Here is a 25,764-nt window from a genome sequence, read left to right as displayed (position 1 = left end):
AGGATTTTGCATCTTACCCTCTTTATTTACTTTTTGTGATAAAATATAAATTGGTGTGGATGGAGATGCAAGCTCTTGTTCTATTAAAATCCAATCTATATCGGTTTTCATTGCGCAATGTTTGCCTAATCTAGCCATTTTTAAAAGAGATGCTTTAATACTCTATATTGCCTAGGTCTATTCCCTCTTCTTTTTTTTGGTTGGGAAAGTCGATTAATGTTAATAAGGGGTTCGAACCCTTCCAAAGAAAATCTTTTATCATATTATTATAGCTTTGGAACATCTGTCGCGGGATACACATGGGCAACATTCCTGTATAATAGCTGATGACTGTTGATATAACCATTTTTACTGTTTACTTTTCCCCACAATGTCAAACTAGTTTACTCAATTTATCCAAATTTTTATTGATTTTGCTTATTAATTTTCCCACACTGTTAGCCATAATATCCTCAATATTTGGGTTCAATTCAATTACAACACACTTCATTCCTTTGTCCACCCACTTAAAGTTAAAGCCCAATATTAGGTTATGACTACAAGTTTGGGAAACTGGCATCACCTCTGATTTATGCCAATTAACTTTGTACTCCAAAAACAATGAATAATTATCAGTCACCTCTAATAGTGTTGTGATATAATTAGCAGGGTCTTGGCTTAATACCAGAACATCATCTGTGTACAGGAACAATTTGTGTTCTCTACCTCCCCCAAATACACCTTTAATCTCTGCATTTTCTCTGAATAGCTAATGGCTCTGAAAAGATGGTAAATAGAAGTGGACCTAAATTACATCCTTGACGTGTTGATCTAGAAATACTCAAAAAAGGAGAGAGTACCCCATTCGTAAATACAGCTTCTTCTGGCCTCAAATATATGGTTCTAATCCATCTGCAAAAGTTGTCGCCTAATTCAGATTTTTCCAGGGTCCTAAACAGATATTTCCACTCCACCGTATCAAGTCCTTCTGTGCATTTAAATATGGAGCCAGTGCAGGATTTGTGTCTATTCTTGATAAACCCTACTTGATCTTTATGAATAATTTGTGGTAGTACAACCTCCAGCCTCATTGTTAGTACTTTGGATAGAATTTTGTAATCCACATTGATTAAATTTATCAGTCTGTAATTGCCTGGATCCGTTAAATCTTTGTCGCCTTTGGAACTACTGATATTATGGCCAGATTAAAACTTGCAGGGGGCCGTCCATATTCAAAGGCTTCATGTAATACTCAGTTAAAAATGGACGTAGCAAATCTCTAAATTTGTGATAAAACTCTGCTGGGAGGCCATCTATTCCTGGTGACTTTCCAGCTTTCATTGCACAGATCCTTCCTTTACTTTGCCTCTGTTAGGGGAGTTTGCAATTTGTCAGAATTGGAATATTCTTAAATGCCTAAGTCAGTCACCTGATCTTATCCCAGTTGAGCATACATTTCACTTGTTGAAGACAAACTTTGAACAGAAAGGCCCACAAACAAACAGCAACTGAAAGCCGCTGCAGTAAAGGCCTGACAGGGCATTAAAAAGGAGGAAGCCCAGCATCTGGTGATGTCCATGAGTTCAAGAACTAGGCTGTCATTGTAAGTAAAGGGTTTTTTTTAATCAAGTATTAGAAATGGACATTTATTTTTCTGTTATTTAATTTGTCAATTACTTTGAATCCCCTGAAATTAAGGGATTGTGTTAAAAACGCTTTAGCTCCTCACATTTTTATGCAATCTTTTCATTCAACACACCAACTAGTTAAAACTGCAGGAATGTCTTAAAGACATAAAGACCTGGATGACTAAACTCTCTGAAGAGCCTTCAGTTGATCCAAAATGCTGCAGCAAGAGTACTGACAGGAACTAGAAAGAGAGAGCATATTTCTATATTGCACTCTCCTTTCTCTGTTTAATCTGTAATCAAATTTAAAATCCTGTTCCTCACATACAAGGTGTTGAATAATCATTCCCCATCTTAATGACCCTATTGTACTGTATCACCGCTGACAAGCTCTTCATTCTCAGACTGCTGTTTTACTTGTGGTTCATAGAGCATTTAAAAGTAGAATGGGAGGCACAGCCTTCTTCAGCTTTCAGACCCCTCTTCTGTAGAACCAGCTCTCAGTTTGGATTCAGGACACAGACGCCGTCTCTGCTGTTAAGATTAGATTTAAAACTTTAATAAAGTGTATACTTAGGACTGGATCCGGTGACCCTGAATCCTCCCTTAGTTACACTGCAATAGGTGTTGGCTTCTAGGGGATGCATTGAGTGTTTCCTCTTCAGTCACCTTTCTCACTCACTATGTGTTTATACATCTCTCTGCATTTGATTATTAGCTATTAAACAATGAATACATATTACCAACTCTGTTATTAGTAATTATGCCACAAACATCAAAGACAAATCCTTATATGGTTGGAACAGAACCATGTAAGGATTTGTCTTATAATAATTTAAAGTTAGACCTAACAACATAAAAAAACCAAAACTAAAGACCATAAGTTATTGTTTTGTTTTTTTTTTACCTCTCCCAGTTTCTCCAGTAATGTACAGCATTCATTTGTTGATTATTTATCAAACATAAAATTCTCACCCTTTTATTCTGCTTTTAAAAAAAGAAAAGAAGAAAAAAGATAGTGGTTTATATTTTAAAACACTGTCGCCAAAAGAAAAAAAAAAGACTTCTTGTGGAATTCATATTCATTTTCTTTTATATATTTTTTTCTCATTAATGCAGTTGTACTGTGTATTTTTCCAATTTGTTTTGCAGGAAAGTATTTTAAAGAAGAATTAGATAAAGTTTTTTTTTTTTTTGTTTTTTTTTTTTTTTTTTTTTATTAGTAATATAAACATACAAACAAAATGCACCATATATTACAGATTCAGAGAATAAACATTTCTTACATATTAGCAACTTTCATATATAGTGAAAATAAAATATAAAGATGGGGTCACATAAATTAACAGATTATTAACTCACTAAATCAAAATCTTCTACAAAGGAAACAAAAAAAGCAGCCTTTTTCTTTTTAACTAAAGTCAAAGATTTAACCAACAGGTTTAGGTCGTTTTTCCAGTGAGCCAGTGTTGGTTTAATCTTAAAAAAGCGACATTTATGTATAAAATACTTACACAAGATTAATAACACATTAACACCATAATTAGCTTTCTTTTCTTTCAAAAACACTCCAAACATTATCATATTTAAGGTAAATGGGGTAATTTGAATCCCACTGGAATAAAGCCAGGTATGAAAATCCAACCAAAATATTTGTATAAAATTGCACAAAAAGAATAGATGGTCCAAATCCTCCTCTTCTGTTTCACAAAATACACAATTACCCGTTTCTATTTTGAATCTATCACCAAGGAGTCTATTTGTCGGGTAAATTTTATTCAAGATTTTAAATTGGACTTCTTTCCCTTTAGGAGGGATAGGGAAGGTGATATAATCAGTTCTTATTTTTTCAATTTCTTCCCTTTGGAAATCTTTTAATATGTAATTACGTCTAAGTAAATTTGGAGAATAAAGACTCCTTAATGAAGATCTAAGAAACTTATTGTTGCATTTAACATCACAAAATCGAATACCATCTATATATAATTGCCTTAACTTGGGGGAGATGTCAGAATATATTATATCATTTACAACTATGTTTTTAAGTGACAATGGAATGGATTTTATAACCCGATTAAATTTACTTTTAGAACATTGGATATTAAACTTTTGGCAAAAATCTTGATGTCCTAGAACATGTCCTTCCTCATCTACAAAATGGGCAATTGCCCAAACACCTTTTGATAACCAATCTTGAATAAAAATAGATTTTCTGTTCATCAGTATATATCTATTGTTCCAAATTGGGCTATTATGTGGAGTGAAATTATGTTTAAATAACATTTTCCAGAATTAGATAAAGTTAAAAGCGACACCAGCCAGGAAACGGCTCTTTCTAATCTGTAGCGATGACAGGAAGTACGTAAAAGTTCGCGCATGTGTAAAGCAAACCTTACCCTGCGAGTCATCGCTGAGGGTTTAAAGCATATGTTTTTGTTTCTGTTTCGTGTGCAGTCATTTGTGTTGATCTTTTTATTACTTTGATTTGCAGTGACTCTTCCCGCAGGAACATTTCTATGGGACAGCACTTAATTGAGACTTCCAGTAATGTCAGGTTGCTCGGTTATCCCTCTGACGTTACCGCAGCGGGACGGGGGCGCGAGGAGGATTCGTTTCATTCACCTGGTGGGTCTGACATCGTTCAGACTGACAGAGAGCACCAAACAGGTGAGTTAATGGTTCACAGGTAGTCCAAGAGGGTGATGTGTTTATTATGCTGGTGGTAATACATCTCCTTACTTGCAGGACGGTCGCAGACTTTCTAATTGGATAGTGATAAGTAATGTTTAACAAATAAGTACTGTAGCTAACTAAAAACAAAAAACAGCTTAGTAAAATAAATAAATAAATAAATAAAGCTTGACTAATACTATACTGCAGTTTTACACTCATCGGGCATTTTATTAAGTACACCTTACTAGTACTGGGTTGGGCCTACTGTTGCCTCCAGAACCAGCTTAAATCTTTGTGGCACAGATTCAACAAGGAGCTGGGTACCTTCCTCTGAGATTTTGATCACACACAGCTCCTGCAGATTTGTCGGCTGAACATCCATGATGTGAATCTCCTGTTCCAGGACATCCTCCTGGAGTTGGACCTGGTGGCTGTGGCGGCCATGTGTGTACAGTGAACTCATTTTCGCTGCCAGTTTGAGATTATTTGAGCTTTGTGACATGCTATGTTATCCTCCTGGAAGCAGAAGATGGGTAAACTGTGGTCATAAAAGCTGGACATGGTGAGCAACAATACTCAAGTAGCCTGTTGAAATTCTGTTCAGTTGGCACTAAGAGTCCCAAATTAAACTTTGCTCCACCCAAACCCGCAAAATGTAGCGTCAGTTTCTTTTCTTAGCTGACAGGAGTGACACCCAGTGTGGATTTCTTCTGCTGTAGTCCATCTGCTAAAAGCTTCAACATGTTGTCCATTCGCAGATGCTCTTCTGCATAATTTAGGTGGGATGAGTGGATGTTTGAGTGGTTCTTGCCTTCCTTTCAGCTGAAAACTCAAAAGTCTGGCCAGACTACTTTGACCTCTGGCATCAAGACATTTTCACCCAGAGAAATTCTCTGTAAAAGCATGTTTGTGTGGCTAAAGTCCCAACAACCATGTCACATTCAAAGTCACTTAAATCATGTTTTTTCTCCATTCTGATGCTCGCGTTGAACTTCAGCGGGTTGTCTTGGTCATGTCTACATGCACAAATGCACTGGGGTGCTGGCATGTCATTGGCTTATTATAGACTCACATTAATGAGCAGTTGAGCATGTATACCATTAACATGGTCAGGCAGTGTACGTTATTGTCAGGCTTTATACGGCGGTGGCTTATATTCATCCTCTCTGTTTCAGGGTTCAACGATTCCGCTCTATTTGGGAGCCGATCTCCTCTCAAAGACTGATGTGCGTACAGAAAACCATCCAAGACACCATGCCAAGTTTGCCAAGAAAGGCCTTGCAACAAAAATAACTTTTTCCTCAGGTAAAATACAGACATACCAGTGGAAGTTAAACATTAACTACACCTGTGCCTCTAAAACCACGGGGTGGGTGTAGACAATCAAATGAAATAAATATGACTAGGGGGAAATAAACATAGACAAGCTCATGCTATCGCATTGATATGCACCTTATTTTTAGGTAAAAGTCACCCACCAGGACAGACACATTGTCACACTGATCCCCCTGATTGTGTTCAAGCTTTCAGGTTTCACGGCTTGAAGGTACCCTCTGCAAATAACAGCCTGTGGTTCTACAGCATTCAGGGACTTTTTCGAGTAGCCTTTGAGTTGTACAGTAAGCAAGATCAGCTTGCTGTGCTGGAGAATTTCCAGGTAAACATCATGTATACGTGATAATTTTATTTTTCTGTCACAATGCATGTTTTAATCACATCTGTCCCCTAGGATGTCTGGAAAGCACAGATCAGTGACAGCCCTCTGGAAGTGAGTTACAGCCTCAGCGTGCAGCTGGACCCTTCAGGGTCGCTCAGCCAGCGTGACTCACAATCAAAGGGTGTAATATCACAGCCTCCTTATTTCCAGGCTGACAAGGACGTGGTAGATGTTAGTAGCATGGACACTGCTGACACATCAGCAGATCATGATTATTGTTCTCTTCCCAAGCAGAGCTTACAATCTGAGCAAAGAGAAGTAGTAATATCCACAGTGAGACAAAAATTGCACCGCTTGGATGAACAGTTCTCCTCGGAGCCTCGAAGCTGCTCAGAGCAGCTGGAGACGGTCTTGCTGCTTTTGGAGAACATTGATCGCTACATAAATGGGAGACTTGAAGAAAAAGATGCGACGGAGATTGTGCTGGCTCTGCTAAAGGCCAAAGACTGGGGCCCAGTGTATTCAAGCAGCCTGCTCACTTGTATAGGACGTTGGCTTGGCCAGCAGTTTCATGCAGCCAACAGCAGCATCAGCCAGAAGGTGGAGGGCTTTAAACTTCAGCACATTGAGCGCATCAGCGACCTGCCACCTGCTGAGGAACTAGCCACAGAGCTGTTCCCTGAAGCGATGCGGACGCTGCTGCTTCACTGGATGGGCTTAAGTGAGGACTTCAGCCTTGAAAAGAGACGCAGCGAATACCCAATCCTGCTCCTCATCCTCGAGTTTGCCAACCACAACCTCATCACTGGCGTAGCTCATGTGTTGTACTCCAGTCTTATATGCAGGTAAAAGTGTCAACATAAGACCTGTTTTTCAATGGAACAACGTTTTATATTCAAATAAAGGTTTATTTTGTGCGTGTGTGTACATTACTATACATATGACTCCTCTTAGGTTGGGTAAGGTTCAGTATTAGCAAAAACATTTGTTACACAGTACCCTGCAAAAATCTCCAGATTCTCATTTCTTACTTTTGCTAGGAAAAGAGATATGGGTGGAGATTGATCAAAACACACTATCTAATATAGAAAGAACAGTGGCTGAGATCCAAACAAGCTTAAAGTCAGTATCTGGTTGTGACCACCTTTATTAGTGTTTCATTGTGTTTTTACTGTCTAGGTATGTTTTTGCTGCATTGACAGTGTGCTTGGGGTCACTGTTATGCTAAAAAAATAAAACCTCTGACCATCAGATATTTCCAGGTGGTATTGACTGGTGGATCAAAATCTGACTGTACTTTTCTGGGTTCACAGTTCAATCAGTTTTGATTAAATCTCTGGCACCACTGGCTGAAATGCAGCTCTATGACAGAGCCTCCACCATGTTTTACACACAGTAGCAGAAGATACAGTTGTACCTCTCTTCTGAACTTGTCTGTATATCGTGACGATGATTTGAACCAAAAATGTAAAATATGGATTCATCTCTCCATCAGACCCGTTGTCACTGATTTTCAGGTACTGTTTATCTGCTGTGGGCTAGTTTTTGGGTTTTTAGGTCCTCCACTTGTCCAGTTTCTTCTGATTTATTTTATTGATACAATGCACACTATCCTGAGATATGCCAGGTTCATGGCTAAAGGTTCTTTGGGAATCACCTTGGTGGTGTAAACATTATTTTTGAAACACGTTATGATCCAACCATATCACATAAAAGGAAATGCTGCGACGTGTTCTAAAACTTTTTTAAGACACAAAATTTATTTATTTGAAACACATTAAAAAGTACAAAAGAACATTTGAAACACATTTACTCCTCCCCACTCATCTCTGTGCAGGACAATTTACAGGAATTGTCCTGCAGGGGCCAGCAGTTCCCTGGAGGCCCAGGTAAATATTCCTGAGGAAAGAAAATTAATTATTACGCTGCCCAGAGTTCATAAATGTAAACTTTTTCTCCATGTTATATCACTTTAAATCTTGCTGTGCAAACTATGTCATTCTTACTTGGATTACTCTTCTACTGGCCCTGGAGGGGTCCACCCACTGCATACATTTGCGCACAGAGTTCTCTGTCCATGAGGAAACCCCGCTTTGGATCATGGCTCCTGAATTCACACAAATCACAGACAAATTATTTGTTTTCTTTGTGTACATTCATGTATAAATGATGATGAGACAGATGAAGATGGCGATCTTTACCTTGAGATTCAAAAATTGGCTGAGTGTCTGCTGTTTCTGCTTCTTTTTTGCTGTTTATGGAAATTGTGCAGCTCACAATTCCTAAGAGACACGAAGTAGAGAGGTTAGAGGTGGATGTGGGGACAAATGGTCCAGGTTTTACTTGTGTGTTAGGAAGGATTGTCTGACAGAAAGTTCTGACTCACTCACCAAAAGTCAGAAGGGGCAGCAGTAAGAAAGCGGTGATGGTCTTTAAAAGTCTTGTTTTGTCTGCAAAGAGAGAACCACAGGGGAGTTTACAGTCTGATAACAGAATCTTCTTCTCTCATTCTAAATGATGTTAAAATTGAGTAGTGGTCCTTACTTTGCTGTATGCGAGGGTTCATAAAGGGACCTCGTCTCCTATGTTTTCTCCGACGGAAGACCCTAAAAGATGACACACAAGTTTAAAGACTTATTCTACAGGTGAAGATTTACACCGTCGGTACGCCTGAGGATGTTTTATCCAGAATGTAGCGTGCAGTCCCAAAAGCATCCACACACATACTTGTATGAGGTCTCTTTATATGAAATATTTGGAGCTCCGTCTTCCCTATAATAGCCTGACTCCTGCAGGCGGAGGCTTCTTCGTGCCATCACTGTAAAATGGCAGAAAGACAGAAAATGATCAGTGATTCACTCTTTAAACACAAGATGCATTCATCACTATGTAAAATCAAAACTTATTATTAAAAGCTGTTTACTTTCTCTACTTAGAATCATTCAATATATTTAACATCCTAAGACCTGGCCTCCACATATGTGCACACAACACATTTTGGGTTGTCTAGACCAAAATGCAAAATTTTGCTCTACAAGGGGCTGATATCCACTTATGAGGACATTATACTGCCATTGAGATTTAAAGTGAATGTCCTCATATGTGGATCTCATTTTTCTCAGAAACAAAAATCAGGTCGAAACAAACAAAAAAAAGTAATTCTTTGTTTTTACAGCCCAAATAACAAAGAGAAATTAAAAAGGCATGCCATGAAAGAGTTCAGGTCTTAGGAGGTAAAACAAAGCTTTGCATCTCTGCTGCAATAAGTCTTTAAAGCAATGTGCACCAAGCTCATACCTTTAGGGATCAGGTGTTCACCTGTCTCTGGCTGATCTTTAGTGGATCAGTGTATGCTTGTCGTTTTTTCTCTCTCTCGCTGCAATCACAGGTATCTGAGTATGCTGAGTATGCTGAATGCTGCAAACACGAAGGTTTACTAATAAATTTATTTTTTTTCAAATCCAAAAACATTCTGTCTGACACAGTTGCCATGGAAGCACGTGTAAACACTGTCAGCAGAGTTGCTATAATTCGTCATTTTTTCACATCACCGCAACTTTTTCCCTCTTAAAAAAAATGCACGTTACCAATGCAGTGCTTAACACTCTAAACTGGTGTTTATTTAACTGTGGCATCTCTCCTTTGTCTCCCAGTAGACATGATTTAGGTGATCTGGACAAATTACAAGGTATCCATCCCTGCATATAATTCAATACACTGTTCCAAACTGGAAAAAACAGCCGGCATTCCCAGAGGGCGTGTATCAGTACCTTTACTTGTCGACATTTCCAACACAAGTCCTCTCTACCAACACCCATTCAATACAGCGCTGAAGGAGTATAATAATATATATTAAGAATTTTGTGCTGCATAAATCCCTCCTTATCTATCGGGTTACTTTCGTGTGTTATTGTAACTCTTCCTTTTAAACAGTTTCTTATTTGTAAATACTTCCAAAAATGACAATAGCGCTCCAAACAAAACTTATTTGTAATATTCTCATATGACATGAAAAAATCTCCCTCAAATAAGTCACAACAGTTCTGATACCTCTTCTTAGCCATTGTGCCCAGTAAACAGTCTGCTTACCAATTTTTATTTTAAGATTATCCCACAAGGTGGCATACTTTTAAGGCACAAGTTTATATTTTTATGCACGTCCAACCACACCATTTTTGAAATTTCAAAATAGGATTTTGCATCTTACCCTCTTTATTTACTTTTTGTGATAAAATATAAATTGGTGTGGATGGAGATGCAAGCTCTTGTTCTATTAAAATCCAATCTATATCGGTTTTCATTGCGCAATGTTTGCCTAATCTAGCCATTTTTAAAAGAGATGCTTTAATACTCTATATTGCCTAGGTCTATTCCCTCTTCTTTTTTTTGGTTGGGAAAGTCGATTAATGTTAATAAGGGGTTCGAACCCTTCCAAAGAAAATCTTTTATCATATTATTATAGCTTTGGAACATCTGTCGCGGGATACACATGGGCAACATTCCTGTATAATAGCTGATGACTGTTGATATAACCATTTTTACTGTTTACTTTTCCCCACAATGTCAAACTAGTTTACTCAATTTATCCAAATTTTTATTGATTTTGCTTATTAATTTTCCCACACTGTTAGCCATAATATCCTCAATATTTGGGTTCAATTCAATTACAACACACTTCATTCCTTTGTCCACCCACTTAAAGTTAAAGCCCAATATTAGGTTATGACTACAAGTTTGGGAAACTGGCATCACCTCTGATTTATGCCAATTAACTTTGTACTCCAAAAACAGTGAATAATTATCAGTCACCTCTAATAGTGTTGTGATATAATTAGCAGGGTCTTGGCTTAATACCAGAACATCATCTGTGTACAGGAACAATTTGTGTTCTCTACCTCCCCCAAATACACCTTTAATCTCTGCATTTTCTCTGAATAGCTAATGGCTCTGAAAAGATGGTAAATAGAAGTGGACCTAAATTACATCCTTGACGTGTTGATCTAGAAATACTCAAAAAAGGAGAGAGTACCCCATTCGTAAATACAGCTTCTTCTGGCCTCAAATATATGGTTCTAATCCATCTGCAAAAGTTGTCGCCTAATTCAAATTTTTCCAGGGTCCTAAACAGATATTTCCACTCCACCGTATCAAGTCCTTCTGTGCATTTAAATATGGAGCCAGTGCAGGATTTGTGTCTATTCTTGATAAACCCTACTTGATCTTTATGAATAATTTGTGGTAGTACAACCTCCAGCCTCATTGTTAGTACTTTGGATAGAATTTTGTAATCCACATTGATTAAATTTATCAGTCTGTAATTGCCTGGATCCGTTAAATCTTTGTCGCCTTTGGAACTACTGATATTATGGCCAGATTAAAACTTGCAGGGGGCCGTCCATATTCAAAGGCTTCATGTAATACTCAGTTAAAAATGGACGTAGCAAATCTCTAAATTTGTGATAAAACTCTGCTGGGAGGCCATCTATTCCTGGTGACTTTCCAGCTTTCATTGCACAGATCCTTCCTTTACTTTGCCTCTGTTAGGGGAGTTTGCAATTTGTCAGAATTGGAATATTCTTAAATGCCTAAGTCAGTCACCTGATCTTATCCCAGTTGAGCATACATTTCACTTGTTGAAGACAAACTTTGAACAGAAAGGCCCACAAACAAACAGCAACTGAAAGCCGCTGCAGTAAAGGCCTGACAGGGCATTAAAAAGGAGGAAGCCCAGCATCTGGTGATGTCCATGAGTTCAAGAACTAGGCTGTCATTGTAAGTAAAGGGTTTTTTTTAATCAAGTATTAGAAATGGACATTTATTTTTCTGTTATTTAATTTGTCAATTACTTTGAATCCCCTGAAATTAAGGGATTGTGTTAAAAACGCTTTAGCTCCTCACATTTTTATGCAATCTTTTCATTCAACACACCAACTAGTTAAAACTGCAGGAATGTCTTAAAGACATAAAGACCTGGATGACTAAACTCTCTGAAGAGCCTTCAGTTGATCCAAAATGCTGCAGCAAGAGTACTGACAGGAACTAGAAAGAGAGATCATATTTCTATATTGCACTCTCCTTTCTCTGTTTAATCTGTAATCAAATTTAAAATCCTGTTCCTCACATACAAGGTGTTGAATAATCATTCCCCATCTTAATGACCCTATTGTACTGTATCACCGCTGACAAGCTCTTCATTCTCAGACTGCTGTTTTACTTGTGGTTCATAGAGCATTTAAAAGTAGAATGGGAGGCACAGCCTTCTTCAGCTTTCAGACCCCTCTTCTGTAGAACCAGCTCTCAGTTTGGATTCAGGACACAGACGCCGTCTCTGCTGTTAAGATTAGATTTAAAACTTTAATAAAGTGTATACTTAGGACTGGATCCGGTGACCCTGAATCCTCCCTTAGTTACACTGCAATAGGTGTTGGCTTCTAGGGGATGCATTGAGTGTTTCCTCTTCAGTCACCTTTCTCACTCACTATGTGTTTATACATCTCTCTGCATTTGATTATTAGCTATTAAACAATGAATACATATTACCAACTCTGTTATTAGTAATTATGCCACAAACATCAAAGACAAATCCTTATATGGTTGGAACAGAACCATGTAAGGATTTGTCTTATAATAATTTAAAGTTAGACCTAACAACATAAAAAAACCAAAACTAAAGACCATAAGTTATTGGTTTTTTTTTTTACCTGTCCCAGTTTCTCCAGTAATGTACAGCATTCATTTGTTGATTATTTATCAAACATAAAATTCTCACCCTTTTATTCTGCTTTTAAAAAAAGAAAAGAAGAAAAAAGATAGTGGTTTATATTTTAAAACACTGTCGCCAAAAGAAAAAAAAAAGACTTCTTGTGGAATTCATATTCATTTTCTTTTATATATTTTTTTCTCATTAATGCAGTTGTACTGTGTATTTTTCCAATTTGTTTTGCAGGAAAGTATTTTAAAGAAGAATTAGATAAAGTTAAAAGCGACACCAGCCAGGAAACGGCTCTTTCTAATCTGTAGCGATGACAGGAAGTACGTAAAAGTTCGCGCATGTGTAAAGCAAACCTTACCCTGCGAGTCATCGCTGAGGGTTTAAAGCATATGTTTTTGTTTCTGTTTCGTGTGCAGTCATTTGTGTTGATCTTTTTATTACTTTGATTTGCAGTGACTCTTCCCGCAGGAACATTTCTATGGGACAGCACTTAATTGAGACTTCCAGTAATGTCAGGTTGCTCGGTTATCCCTCTGACGTTACCGCAGCGGGACGGGGGCGCGAGGAGGATTCGTTTCATTCACCTGGTGGGTCTGACATCGTTCAGACTGACAGAGAGCACCAAACAGGTGAGTTAATGGTTCACAGGTAGTCCAAGAGGGTGATGTGTTTATTATGCTGGTGGTAATACATCTCCTTACTTGCAGGACGGTCGCAGACTTTCTAATTGGATAGTGATAAGTAATGTTTAACAAATAAGTACTGTAGCTAACTAAAAACAAAAAACAGCTTAGTAAAATAAATAAATAAATAAATAAAGCTTGACTAATACTATACTGCAGTTTTACACTCATCGGGCATTTTATTAAGTACACCTTACTAGTACTGGGTTGGGCCTACTGTTGCCTCCAGAGCCAGCTTAAATCTTTGTGGCACAGATTCAACAAGGAGCTGGGTACCTTCCTCTGAGATTTTGATCACACACAGCTCCTGCAGATTTGTCGGCTGAACATCCATGATGTGAATCTCCTGTTCCAGGACATCCTCCTGGAGTTGGACCTGGTGGCTGTGGCGGCCATGTGTGTACAGTGAACTCATTTTCGCTGCCAGTTTGAGATTATTTGAGCTTTGTGACATGCTATGTTATCCTCCTGGAAGCAGAAGATGGGTAAACTGTGGTCATAAAAGCTGGACATGGTGAGCAACAATACTCAAGTAGCCTGTTGAAATTCTGTTCAGTTGGCACTAAGAGTCCCAAATTAAACTTTGCTCCACCCAAACCCGCAAAATGTAGCGTCAGTTTCTTTTCTTAGCTGACAGGAGTGACACCCAGTGTGGATTTCTTCTGCTGTAGTCCATCTGCTAAAAGCTTCAACATGTTGTCCATTCGCAGATGCTCTTCTGCATAATTTAGGTGGGATGAGTGGATGTTTGAGTGGTTCTTGCCTTCCTTTCAGCTGAAAACTCAAAAGTCTGGCCAGACTACTTTGACCTCTGGCATCAAGACATTTTCACCCAGAGAAATTCTCTGTAAAAGCATGTTTGTGTGGCTAAAGTCCCAACAACCATGTCACATTCAAAGTCACTTAAATCATGTTTTTTCTCCATTCTGATGCTCGCGTTGAACTTCAGCGGGTTGTCTTGGTCATGTCTACATGCACAAATGCACTGGGGTGCTGGCATGTCATTGGCTTATTATAGACTCACATTAATGAGCAGTTGAGCATGTATACCATTAACATGGTCAGGCAGTGTACGTTATTGTCAGGCTTTATACGGCGGTGGCTTATATTCATCCTCTCTGTTTCAGGGTTCAACGATTCCGCTCTATTTGGGAGCCGATCTCCTCTCAAAGACTGATGTGCGTACAGAAAACCATCCAAGACACCATGCCAAGTTTGCCAAGAAAGGCCTTGCAACAAAAATAACTTTTTCCTCAGGTAAAATACAGACATACCAGTGGAAGTTAAACATTAACTACACCTGTGCCTCTAAAACCACGGGGTGGGTGTAGACAATCAAATGAAATAAATATGACTAGGGGGAAATAAACATAGACAAGCTCATGCTATCGCATTGATATGCACCTTATTTTTAGGTAAAAGTCACCCACCAGGACAGACACATTGTCACACTGATCCCCCTGATTGTGTTCAAGCTTTCAGGTTTCACGGCTTGAAGGTACCCTCTGCAAATAACAGCCTGTGGTTCTACAGCATTCAGGGACTTTTTCGAGTAGCCTTTGAGTTGTACAGTAAGCAAGATCAGCTTGCTGTGCTGGAGAATTTCCAGGTAAACATCATGTATACGTGATAATTTTATTTTTCTGTCACAATGCATGTTTTAATCACATCTGTCCCCTAGGATGTCTGGAAAGCACAGATCAGTGACAGCCCTCTGGAAGTGAGTTACAGCCTCAGCGTGCAGCTGGACCCTTCAGGGTCGCTCAGCCAGCGTGACTCACAATCAAAGGGTGTAATATCACAGCCTCCTTATTTCCAGGCTGACAAGGACGTGGTAGATGTTAGTAGCATGGACACTGCTGACACATCAGCAGATCATGATTATTGTTCTCTTCCCAAGCAGAGCTTACAATCTGAGCAAAGAGAAGTAGTAATATCCACAGTGAGACAAAAATTGCACCGCTTGGATGAACAGTTCTCCTCGGAGCCTCGAAGCTGCTCAGAGCAGCTGGAGACGGTCTTGCTGCTTTTGGAGAACATTGATCGCTACATAAATGGGAGACTTGAAGAAAAAGATGCGACGGAGATTGTGCTGGCTCTGCTAAAGGCCAAAGACTGGGGCCCAGTGTATTCAAGCAGCCTGCTCACTTGTATAGGACGTTGGCTTGGCCAGCAGTTTCATGCAGCCAACAGCAGCATCAGCCAGAAGGTGGAGGGCTTTAAACTTCAGCACATTGAGCGCATCAGCGACCTGCCACCTGCTGAGGAACTAGCCACAGAGCTGTTCCCTGAAGCGATGCGGACGCTGCTGCTTCACTGGATGGGCTTAAGTGAGGACTTCAGCCTTGAAAAGAGACGCAGCGAATACCCAATCCTGCTCCTCATCCTCGAGTTTGCCAACCACAACCTCATCACTGGCGTAGCTCATGTGTTGTACTCCAGTCTTATATGCAGGTAAAAGTGTCAACATAAGACCTGTTTTTCAATGGAACAACGTTTTATATTCAAATAAAGGTTTATTTTGTGCGTGTGTGTACATTACTATACATATGACTCCTCTTAGGTTGGGTAAGGTTCAGTATTAGCAAAAACATTTGTTACACAGTACCCTGAAAAAATCTCCAGATTCTCATTTCTTACTTTTGCTAGGAAAAGAGATATGGGTGGAGATTGATCAAAACACACTATCTAATATAGAAAGAACAGTGGCTGAGATCCAAACAAGCTTAAAGTCAGTATCTGGTTGTGACCACCTTTATTAGTGTTTCATTGTGTTTTTACTGTCTAGGTATGTTTTTGCTGCATTGACAGTGTGCTTGGGGTCACTGTTATGCTAAAAAAATAAAACCTCTGACCATCAGATATTTCCAGGTGGTATTGACTGGTGGATCAAAATCTGACTGTACTTTTCTGGGTTCACAGTTCAATCAGTTTTGATTAAATCTCTGGCACCACTGGCTGAAATGCAGCTCTATGACAGAGCCTCCACCATGTTTTACACACAGTAGCAGAAGATACAGTTGTACCTCTCTTCTGAACTTGTCTGTATATCGTGACGATGATTTGAACCAAAAATGTAAAATATGGATTCATCTCTCCATCAGACCCGTTGTCACTGATTTTCAGGTACTGTTTATCTGCTGTGGGCTAGTTTTTGGGTTTTTAGGTCCTCCACTTGTCCAGTTTCTTCTGATTTATTTTATTGATACAATGCACACTATCCTGAGATATGCCAGGTTCATGGCTAAAGGTTCTTTGGGAATCACCTTGGTGGTGTAAACATTATTTTTGAAACACGTTATGATCCAACCATATCACATAAAAGGAAATGCTGCGACGTGTTCTAAAACTTTTTTAAGACACAAAATTTATTTATTTGAAACACATTAAAAAGTACAAAAGAACATTTGAAACACATTTACTCCTCCCCACTCATCTCTGTGCAGGACAATTTACAGGAATTGTCCTGCAGGGGCCAGCAGTTCCCTGGAGGCCCAGGTAAATATTCCTGAGGAAAGAAAATTAATTATTACGCTGCCCAGAGTTCATAAATGTAAACTTTTTCTCCATGTTATATCACTTTAAATCTTGCTGTGCAAACTATGTCATTCTTACTTGGATTACTCTTCTACTGGCCCTGGAGGGGTCCACCCACTGCATACATTTGCGCACAGAGTTCTCTGTCCATGAGGAAACCCCGCTTTGGATCATGGCTCCTGAATTCACACAAATCACAGACAAATTATTTGTTTTCTTTGTGTACATTCATGTATAAATGATGATGAGACAGATGAAGATGGCGATCTTTACCTTGAGATTCAAAAATTGGCTGAGTGTCTGCTGTTTCTGCTTCTTTCTTGCTGTTTATGGAAATTGTGCAGCTCACAATTCCTAAGAGACACGAAGTAGAGAGGTTAGGGGTGGATGTGGGGACAAATGGTCCAGGTTTTACTTGTGTGTTAGGAAGGATTGTCTGACAGAAAGTTCTGACTCACTCACCAAAAGTCAGAAGGGGCAGCAGTAAGAAAGCGGTGATGGTCTTTAAAAGTCTTGTTTTGTCTGCAAAGAGAGAACCACAGGGGAGTTTACAGTCTGATAACAGAATCTTCTTCTCTCATTCTAAATGATGTTAAAATTGAGTAGTGGTCCTTACTTTGCTGTATGCGAGGGTTCATAAAGGGACCTCGTCTCCTATGTTTTCTCCGACGGAAGACCCTAAAAGATGACACACAAGTTTAAAGACTTATTCTACAGGTGAAGATTTACACCGTCGGTACGCCTGAGGATGTTTTATCCAGAATGTAGCGTGCAGTCCCAAAAGCATCCACACACATACTTGTATGAGGTCTCTTTATATGAAATATTTGGAGCTCCGTCTTCCCTATAATAGCCTGACTCCTGCAGGCGGAGGCTTCTTCGTGCCATCACTGTAAAATGACAGAAAGACAGAAAATGATCAGTGATTCACTCTTTAAACACAAGATGCATTCATCACTATGTAAAATCAAAACTTATTATTAAAAGCTGTTTACTTTCTCTACTTAGAATCATTCAATATATTTAACATCCTAAGACCTGGCCTCCACATATGTGCACACAACACATTTTGGGTTGTCTAGACCAAAATGCAAAATTTTGCTCTACAAGGGGCTGATATCCACTTATGAGGACATTATACTGCCATTGAGATTTAAAGTGAATGTCCTCATATGTGGATCTCATTTTTCTCAGAAACAAAAATCAGGTCGAAACAAACAAAAAAAAGTAATTCTTTGTTTTTACAGCCCAAATAACAAAGAGAAATTAAAAAGGCATGCCATGAAAGAGTTCAGGTCTTAGGAGGTAAAACAAAGCTTTGCATCTCTGCTGCAATAAGTCTTTAAAGCAATGTGCACCAAGCTCATACCTTTAGGGATCAGGTGTTCACCTGTCTCTGGCTGATCTTTAGTGGATCAGTGTATGCTTGTCGTTTTTTCTCTCTCTCGCTGCAATCACAGGTATCTGAGTATGCTGAGTATGCTGAATGCTGCAAACACGAAGGTTTACTAATAAATTTATTTTTTTTCAAATCCAAAAACATTCTGTCTGACACAGTTGCCATGGAAGCACGTGTAAACACTGTCAGCAGAGTTGCTATAATTCGTCATTTTTTCACATCACCGCAACTTTTTCCCTCTTAAAAAAAATGCACGTTACCAATGCAGTGCTTAACACTCTAAACTGGTGTTTATTTAACTGTGGCATCTCTCCTTTGTCTCCCAGTAGACATGATTTAGGTGATCTGGACAAATTACAAGGTATCCATCCCTGCATATAATTCAATACACTGTTCCAAACTGGAAAAAACAGCCGGCATTCCCAGAGGGCGTGTATCAGTACCTTTACTTGTCGACATTTCCAACACAAGTCCTCTCTACCAACACCCATTCAATACAGCGCTGAAGGAGTATAATAATATATATTAAGAATTTTGTGCTGCATAAATCCCTCCTTATCTATCGGGTTACTTTCGTGTGTTATTGTAACTCTTCCTTTTAAACAGTTTCTTATTTGTAAATACTTCCAAAAATGACAATAGCGCTCCAAACAAAACTTATTTGTAATATTCTCATATGACATGAAAAAATCTCCCTCAAATAAGTCACAACAGTTCTGATACCTCTTCTTAGCCATTGTGCCCAGTAAACAGTCTGCTTACCAATTTTTATTTTAAGATTATCCCACAAGGTGGCATACTTTTAAGGCACAAGTTTATATTTTTATGCACGTCCAACCACACCATTTTTGAAATTTCAAAATAGGATTTTGCATCTTACCCTCTTTATTTACTTTTTGTGATAAAATATAAATTGGTGTGGATGGAGATGCAAGCTCTTGTTCTATTAAAATCCAATCTATATCGGTTTTCATTGCGCAATGTTTGCCTAATCTAGCCATTTTTAAAAGAGATGCTATAATACTCTATATTGCCTAGGTCTATTCCCTCTTCTTTTTTTTGGTTGGGAAAGTCGATTAATGTTAATAAGGGGTTCGAACCCTTCCAAAGAAAATCTTTTATCATATTATTATAGCTTTGGAACATCTGTCGCGGGATACACATGGGCAACATTCCTGTATAATAGCTGATGACTGTTGATATAACCATTTTTACTGTTTACTTTTCCCCACAATGTCAAACTAGTTTACTCAATTTATCCAAATTTTTATTGATTTTGCTTATTAATTTTCCCATACTGTTAGCCATAATATCCTCAATATTTGGGTTCAATTCAATTACAAGACACTTCATTCCTTTGTCCACCCACTTAAAGTTAAAGCCCAATATTAGGTTATGACTACAAGTTTGGGAAACTGGCATCACCTCTGATTTATGCCAATTAACTTTGTACTCCAAAAACAGTGAATAATTATCAGTCACCTCTAATAGTGTTGTGATATAATTAGCAGGGTCTTGGCTTAATACCAGAACATCATCTGTGTACAGGAACAATTTGTGTTCTCTACCTCCCCCAAATACACCTTTAATCTCTGCATTTTCTCTGAATAGCTAATGGCTCTGAAAAGATGGTAAATAGAAATGGACCTAAATTACATCCTTGACGTGTTGATCTAGAAATACTCAAAAAAGGAGAGAGTACCCCATTCGTAAATACAGCTTCTTCTGGCCTCAAATATATGGTTCTAATCCATCTGCAAAAGTTGTCGCCTAATTCAAATTTTTCCAGGGTCCTAAACAGATATTTCCACTCCACCGTATCAAGTCCTTCTGTGCATTTAAATATGGAGCCAGTGCAGGATTTGTGTCTATTCTTGATAAACCCTACTTGATCTTTATGAATAATTTGTGGTAGTACAACCTCCAGCCTCATTGTTAGTACTTTGGATAGAATTTTGTAATCCACATTGATTAAATTTATCAGTCTGTAATTGCCTGGATCCGTTAAATCTTTGTCGCCTTTGGAACTACTGATATTATGGCCAGATTAAAACTTGCAGGGGGCCGTCCATATTCAAAGGCTTCATGTAATACTCAGTTAAAAATGGACGTAGCAAATCTCTAAATTTGTGATAAAACTCTGCTGGGAGGCCATCTATTCCTGGTGACTTTCCAGCTTTCATTGCACAGATCCTTCCTTTACTTTGCCTCTGTTAGGGGAGTTTGCAATTTGTCAGAATTGGAATATTCTTAAATGCCTAAGTCAGTCACCTGATCTTATCCCAGTTGAGCATACATTTCACTTGTTGAAGACAAACTTTGAACAGAAAGGCCCACAAACAAACAGCAACTGAAAGCCGCTGCAGTAAAGGCCTGACAGGGCATTAAAAAGGAGGAAGCCCAGCATCTGGTGATGTCCATGAGTTCAAGAACTAGGCTGTCATTGTAAGTAAAGGGTTTTTTTTAATCAAGTATTAGAAATGGACATTTATTTTTCTGTTATTTAATTTGTCAATTACTTTGAATCCCCTGAAATTAAGGGATTGTGTTAAAAACGCTTTAGCTCCTCACATTTTTATGCAATCTTTTCATTCAACACACCAACTAGTTAAAACTGCAGGAATGTCTTAAAGACATAAAGACCTGGATGACTAAACTCTCTGAAGAGCCTTCAGTTGATCCAAAATGCTGCAGCAAGAGTACTGACAGGAACTAGAAAGAGAGAGCATATTTCTATATTGCACTCTCCTTTCTCTGTTTAATCTGTAATCAAATTTAAAATCCTGTTCCTCACATACAAGGTGTTGAATAATCATTCCCCATCTTAATGACCCTATTGTACTGTATCACCGCTGACAAGCTCTTCATTCTCAGACTGCTGTTTTACTTGTGGTTCATAGAGCATTTAAAAGTAGAATGGGAGGCACAGCCTTCTTCAGCTTTCAGACCCCTCTTCTGTAGAACCAGCTCTCAGTTTGGATTCAGGACACAGACGCCGTCTCTGCTGTTAAGATTAGATTTAAAACTTTAATAAAGTGTATACTTAGGACTGGATCCGGTGACCCTGAATCCTCCCTTAGTTACACTGCAATAGGTGTTGGCTTCTAGGGGATGCATTGAGTGTTTCCTCTTCAGTCACCTTTCTCACTCACTATGTGTTTATACATCTCTCTGCATTTGATTATTAGCTATTAAACAATGAATACATATTACCAACTCTGTTATTAGTAATTATGCCACAAACATCAAAGACAAATCCTTATATGGTTGGAACAGAACCATGTAAGGATTTGTCTTATAATAATTTAAAGTTAGACCTAACAACATAAAAAAACCAAAACTAAAGACCATAAGTTATTGTTTTTTTTTTTACCTGTCCCAGTTTCTCCAGTAATGTACAGCATTCATTTGTTGATTATTTATCAAACATAAAATTCTCACCCTTTTATTCTGCTTTTAAAAAAAGAAAAGAAGAAAAAAGATAGTGGTTTATATTTTAAAACACTGTCGCCAAAAGAAAAAAAAAAGACTTCTTGTGGAATTCATATTCATTTTCTTTTATATATTTTTTCTCATTAATGCAGTTGTACTGTGTATTTTTCCAATTTGTTTTGCAGGAAAGTATTTTAAAGAAGAATTAGATAAAGTTAAAAGCGACACCAGCCAGGAAACGGCTCTTTCTAATCTGTAGCGATGACAGGAAGTACGTAAAAGTTCGCGCATGTGTAAAGCAAACCTTACCCTGCGAGTCATCGCTGAGGGTTTAAAGCATATGTTTTTGTTTCTGTTTCGTGTGCAGTCATTTGTGTTGATCTTTTTATTACTTTGATTTGCAGTGACTCTTCCCGCAGGAACATTTCTATGGGACAGCACTTAATTGAGACTTCCAGTAATGTCAGGTTGCTCGGTTATCCCTCTGACGTTACCGCAGCGGGACGGGGGCGCGAGGAGGATTCGTTTCATTCACCTGGTGGGTCTGACATCGTTCAGACTGACAGAGAGCACCAAACAGGTGAGTTAATGGTTCACAGGTAGTCCAAGAGGGTGATGTATTACCACCAGCATAATAAACACATCTCCTTACTTGCAGGACGGTCGCAGACTTTCTAATTGGATAGTGATAAGTAATGTTTAACAAATAAGTACTGTAGCTAACTAAAAACAAAAAACAGCTTAGTAAAATAAATAAATAAATAAATAAAGCTTGACTAATACTATACTGCAGTTTTACACTCATCGGGCATTTTATTAAGTACACCTTACTAGTACTGGGTTGGGCCTACTGTTGCCTCCAGAGCCAGCTTAAATCTTTGTGGCACAGATTCAACAAGGAGCTGGGTACCTTCCTCTGAGATTTTGATCACACACAGCTCCTGCAGATTTGTCGGCTGAACATCCATGATGTGAATCTCCTGTTCCAGGACATCCTCCTGGAGTTGGACCTGGTGGCTGTGGCGGCCATGTGTGTACAGTGAACTCATTTTCGCTGCCAGTTTGAGATTATTTGAGCTTTGTGACATGCTATGTTATCCTCCTGGAAGCAGAAGATGGGTAAACTGTGGTCATAAAAGCTGGACATGGTGAGCAACAATACTCAAGTAGCCTGTTGAAATTCTGTTCAGTTGGCACTAAGAGTCCCAAATTAAACTTTGCTCCACCCAAACCCGCAAAATGTAGCGTCAGTTTCTTTTCTTAGCTGACAGGAGTGACACCCAGTGTGGATTTCTTCTGCTGTAGTCCATCTGCTAAAAGCTTCAACATGTTGTCCATTCGCAGATGCTCTTCTGCATAATTTAGGTGGGATGAGTGGATGTTTGAGTGGTTCTTGCCTTCCTTTCAGCTGAAAACTCAAAAGTCTGGCCAGACTACTTTGACCTCTGGCATCAAGACATTTTCACCCAGAGAAATTCTCTGTAAAAGCATGTTTGTGTGGCTAAAGTCCCAACAACCATGTCACATTCAAAGTCACTTAAATCATGTTTTTTCTCCATTCTGATGCTCACGTTGAACTTCAGCGGGTTGTCTTGGTCATGTCTACATGCACAAATGCACTGGGGTGCTGGCATGTCATTGGCTTATTATAGACTCACATTAATGAGCAGTTGAGCATGTATACCATTAACATGGTCAGGCAGTGTACGTTATTGTCAGGCTTTATACGGCGGTGGCTTATATTCATCCTCTCTGTTTCAGGGTTCAACGATTCCGCTCTATTTGGGAGCCGATCTCCTCTCAAAGACTGATGTGCGTACAGAAAACCATCCAAGACACCATGCCAAGTTTGCCAAGAAAGGCCTTGCAACAAAAATAACTTTTTCCTCAGGTAAAATACAGACATACCAGTGGAAGTTAAACATTAACTACACCTGTGCCTCTAAAACCACGGGGTGGGTGTAGACAATCAAATGAAATAAATATGACTAGGGGGAAATAAACATAGACAAGCTCATGCTATCGCATTGATATGCACCTTATTTTTAGGTAAAAGTCACCCACCAGGACAGACACATTGTCACACTGATCCCCCTGATTGTGTTCAAGCTTTCAGGTTTCACGGCTTGAAGGTACCCTCTGCAAATAACAGCCTGTGGTTCTACAGCATTCAGGGACTTTTTCGAGTAGCCTTTGAGTTGTACAGTAAGCAAGATCAGCTTGCTGTGCTGGAGAATTTCCAGGTAAACATCATGTATACGTGATAATTTTATTTTTCTGTCACAATGCATGTTTTAATCACATCTGTCCCCTAGGATGTCTGGAAAGCACAGATCAGTGACAGCCCTCTGGAAGTGAGTTACAGCCTCAGCGTGCAGCTGGACCCTTCAGGGTCGCTCAGCCAGCGTGACTCACAATCAAAGGGTGTAATATCACAGCCTCCTTATTTCCAGGCTGACAAGGACGTGGTAGATGTTAGTAGCATGGACACTGCTGACACATCAGCAGATCATGATTATTGTTCTCTTCCCAAGCAGAGCTTACAATCTGAGCAAAGAGAAGTAGTAATATCCACAGTGAGACAAAAATTGCACCGCTTGGATGAACAGTTCTCCTCGGAGCCTCGAAGCTGCTCAGAGCAGCTGGAGACGGTCTTGCTGCTTTTGGAGAACATTGATCGCTACATAAATGGGAGACTTGAAGAAAAAGATGCGACGGAGATTGTGCTGGCTCTGCTAAAGGCCAAAGACTGGGGCCCAGTGTATTCAAGCAGCCTGCTCACTTGTATAGGACGTTGGCTTGGCCAGCAGTTTCATGCAGCCAACAGCAGCATCAGCCAGAAGGTGGAGGGCTTTAAACTTCAGCACATTGAGCGCATCAGCGACCTGCCACCTGCTGAGGAACTAGCCACAGAGCTGTTCCCTGAAGCGATGCGGACGCTGCTGCTTCACTGGATGGGCTTAAGTGAGGACTTCAGCCTTGAAAAGAGACGCAGCGAATACCCAATCCTGCTCCTCATCCTCGAGTTTGCCAACCACAACCTCATCACTGGCGTAGCTCATGTGTTGTACTCCAGTCTTATATGCAGGTAAAAGTGTCAACATAAGACCTGTTTTTCAATGGAACAACGTTTTATATTCAAATAAAGGTTTATTTTGTGCGTGTGTGTACATTACTATACATATGACTCCTCTTAGGTTGGGTAAGGTTCAGTATTAGCAAAAACATTTGTTACACAGTACCCTGCAAAAATCTCCAGATTCTCATTTCTTACTTTTGCTAGGAAAAGAGATATGGGTGGAGATTGATCAAAACACACTATCTAATATAGAAAGAACAGTGGCTGAGATCCAAACAAGCTTAAAGTCAGTATCTGGTTGTGACCACCTTTATTAGTGTTTCATTGTGTTTTTACTGTCTAGGTATGTTTTTGCTGCATTGACAGTGTGCTTGGGGTCACTGTTATACTAAAAAAATAAAACCTCTGACCATCAGATATTTCCAGGTGGTATTGACTGGTGGATCAAAATCTGACTGTACTTTTCTGGGTTCACAGTTCAATCAGTTTTGATTAAATCTCTGGCACCACTGGCTGAAATGCAGCTCTATGACAGAGCCTCCACCATGTTTTACACACAGTAGCAGAAGATACAGTTGTACCTCTCTTCTGAACTTGTCTGTATATCGTGACGATGATTTGAACCAAAAATGTAAAATATGGATTCATCTCTCCATCAGACCCGTTGTCACTGATTTTCAGGTACTGTTTATCTGCTGTGGGCTAGTTTTGGGGTTTTTAGGTCCTCCACTTGTCCAGTTTCTTCTGATTTATTTTATTGATACAATGCACACTATCCTGAGATATGCCAGGTTCATGGCTAAAGGTTCTTTGGGAATCACCTTGGTGGTGTAAACATTATTTTTGAAACACGTTATGATCCAACCATATCACATAAAAGGAAATGCTGCGACGTGTTCTAAAACTTTTTTAAGACACAAAATTTATTTATTTGAAACACATTAAAAAGTACAAAAGAACATTTGAAACACATTTACTCCTCCCC

The 25,764-nt window shown here is 39.1% G+C and overlaps 3 protein-coding genes across 3 annotated transcripts; all 3 read left to right on the top strand.

Annotated features, from left to right (window-relative positions):
* Nucleotides 1-4,054: 4,054 nt before the first annotated feature.
* Nucleotides 4,055-6,786, top strand: LOC146621306 (uncharacterized). The gene is made up of 4 exons (XM_085368315.1): nt 4,055-4,274; nt 5,456-5,585; nt 5,804-5,937; nt 6,010-6,786. The coding sequence occupies exons 1-4, from the start codon at nt 4,155-4,157 to the stop codon at nt 6,784-6,786; spliced, it is 1,161 nt and encodes a 386-aa protein (XP_085224441.1). The 5' UTR covers nt 4,055-4,154.
* Nucleotides 6,787-13,058: 6,272 nt separating this feature from the next.
* LOC146621305 (uncharacterized) lies at nt 13,059-15,790 on the top strand. The gene is made up of 4 exons (XM_085368314.1): nt 13,059-13,278; nt 14,460-14,589; nt 14,808-14,941; nt 15,014-15,790. The coding sequence occupies exons 1-4, from the start codon at nt 13,159-13,161 to the stop codon at nt 15,788-15,790; spliced, it is 1,161 nt and encodes a 386-aa protein (XP_085224440.1). The 5' UTR covers nt 13,059-13,158.
* A 6,270-nt stretch (nt 15,791-22,060) lies between these two features.
* Nucleotides 22,061-24,792, top strand: LOC146621304 (uncharacterized). Its single transcript, XM_085368313.1, has 4 exons — nt 22,061-22,280; nt 23,462-23,591; nt 23,810-23,943; nt 24,016-24,792. Exons 1-4 carry the CDS (start codon nt 22,161-22,163, stop codon nt 24,790-24,792), a joined length of 1,161 nt encoding a protein of 386 aa, XP_085224439.1. The 5' UTR covers nt 22,061-22,160.
* Nucleotides 24,793-25,764: the final 972 nt, after the last annotated feature.

This window comes from Diplotaxodon limnothrissa, linkage group LG12 (assembly GCF_057381915.1).
Source record: "Diplotaxodon limnothrissa isolate DT_005_m linkage group LG12, D_limnothrissa_male_GT1.1, whole genome shotgun sequence".
Taxonomy (NCBI): domain Eukaryota; kingdom Metazoa; phylum Chordata; class Actinopteri; order Cichliformes; family Cichlidae; genus Diplotaxodon; species Diplotaxodon limnothrissa.
The sequence above is the reverse complement of the archived record's forward strand: the minus strand, read 5'-3'. Positions and strand labels throughout refer to the sequence as shown.

Bases quoted from the DNA above. Each gene is read 5' to 3' on its own strand.
- LOC146621305 (XM_085368314.1), top strand. From the start codon at position 13,159: ATGTCAGGTTGCTCGGTTATCCCTCTGACGTTACCGCAGCGGGACGGG. The intron at 14,590-14,807 runs GTAAAATACAGA...ATTGTGTTCAAG, and splicing joins AAAAATAACTTTTTCCTCAG to CTTTCAGGTTTCACGGCTTG. The intron at 14,942-15,013 runs GTAAACATCATG...TCTGTCCCCTAG, and splicing joins CTGTGCTGGAGAATTTCCAG to GATGTCTGGAAAGCACAGAT.
- LOC146621306 (XM_085368315.1), top strand. From the start codon at position 4,155: ATGTCAGGTTGCTCGGTTATCCCTCTGACGTTACCGCAGCGGGACGGG. The intron at 4,275-5,455 runs GTGAGTTAATGG...TCTCTGTTTCAG, and splicing joins TGACAGAGAGCACCAAACAG to GGTTCAACGATTCCGCTCTA. The intron at 5,586-5,803 runs GTAAAATACAGA...ATTGTGTTCAAG, and splicing joins AAAAATAACTTTTTCCTCAG to CTTTCAGGTTTCACGGCTTG.
- LOC146621304 (XM_085368313.1), top strand. From the start codon at position 22,161: ATGTCAGGTTGCTCGGTTATCCCTCTGACGTTACCGCAGCGGGACGGG. The intron at 22,281-23,461 runs GTGAGTTAATGG...TCTCTGTTTCAG, and splicing joins TGACAGAGAGCACCAAACAG to GGTTCAACGATTCCGCTCTA. The intron at 23,944-24,015 runs GTAAACATCATG...TCTGTCCCCTAG, and splicing joins CTGTGCTGGAGAATTTCCAG to GATGTCTGGAAAGCACAGAT.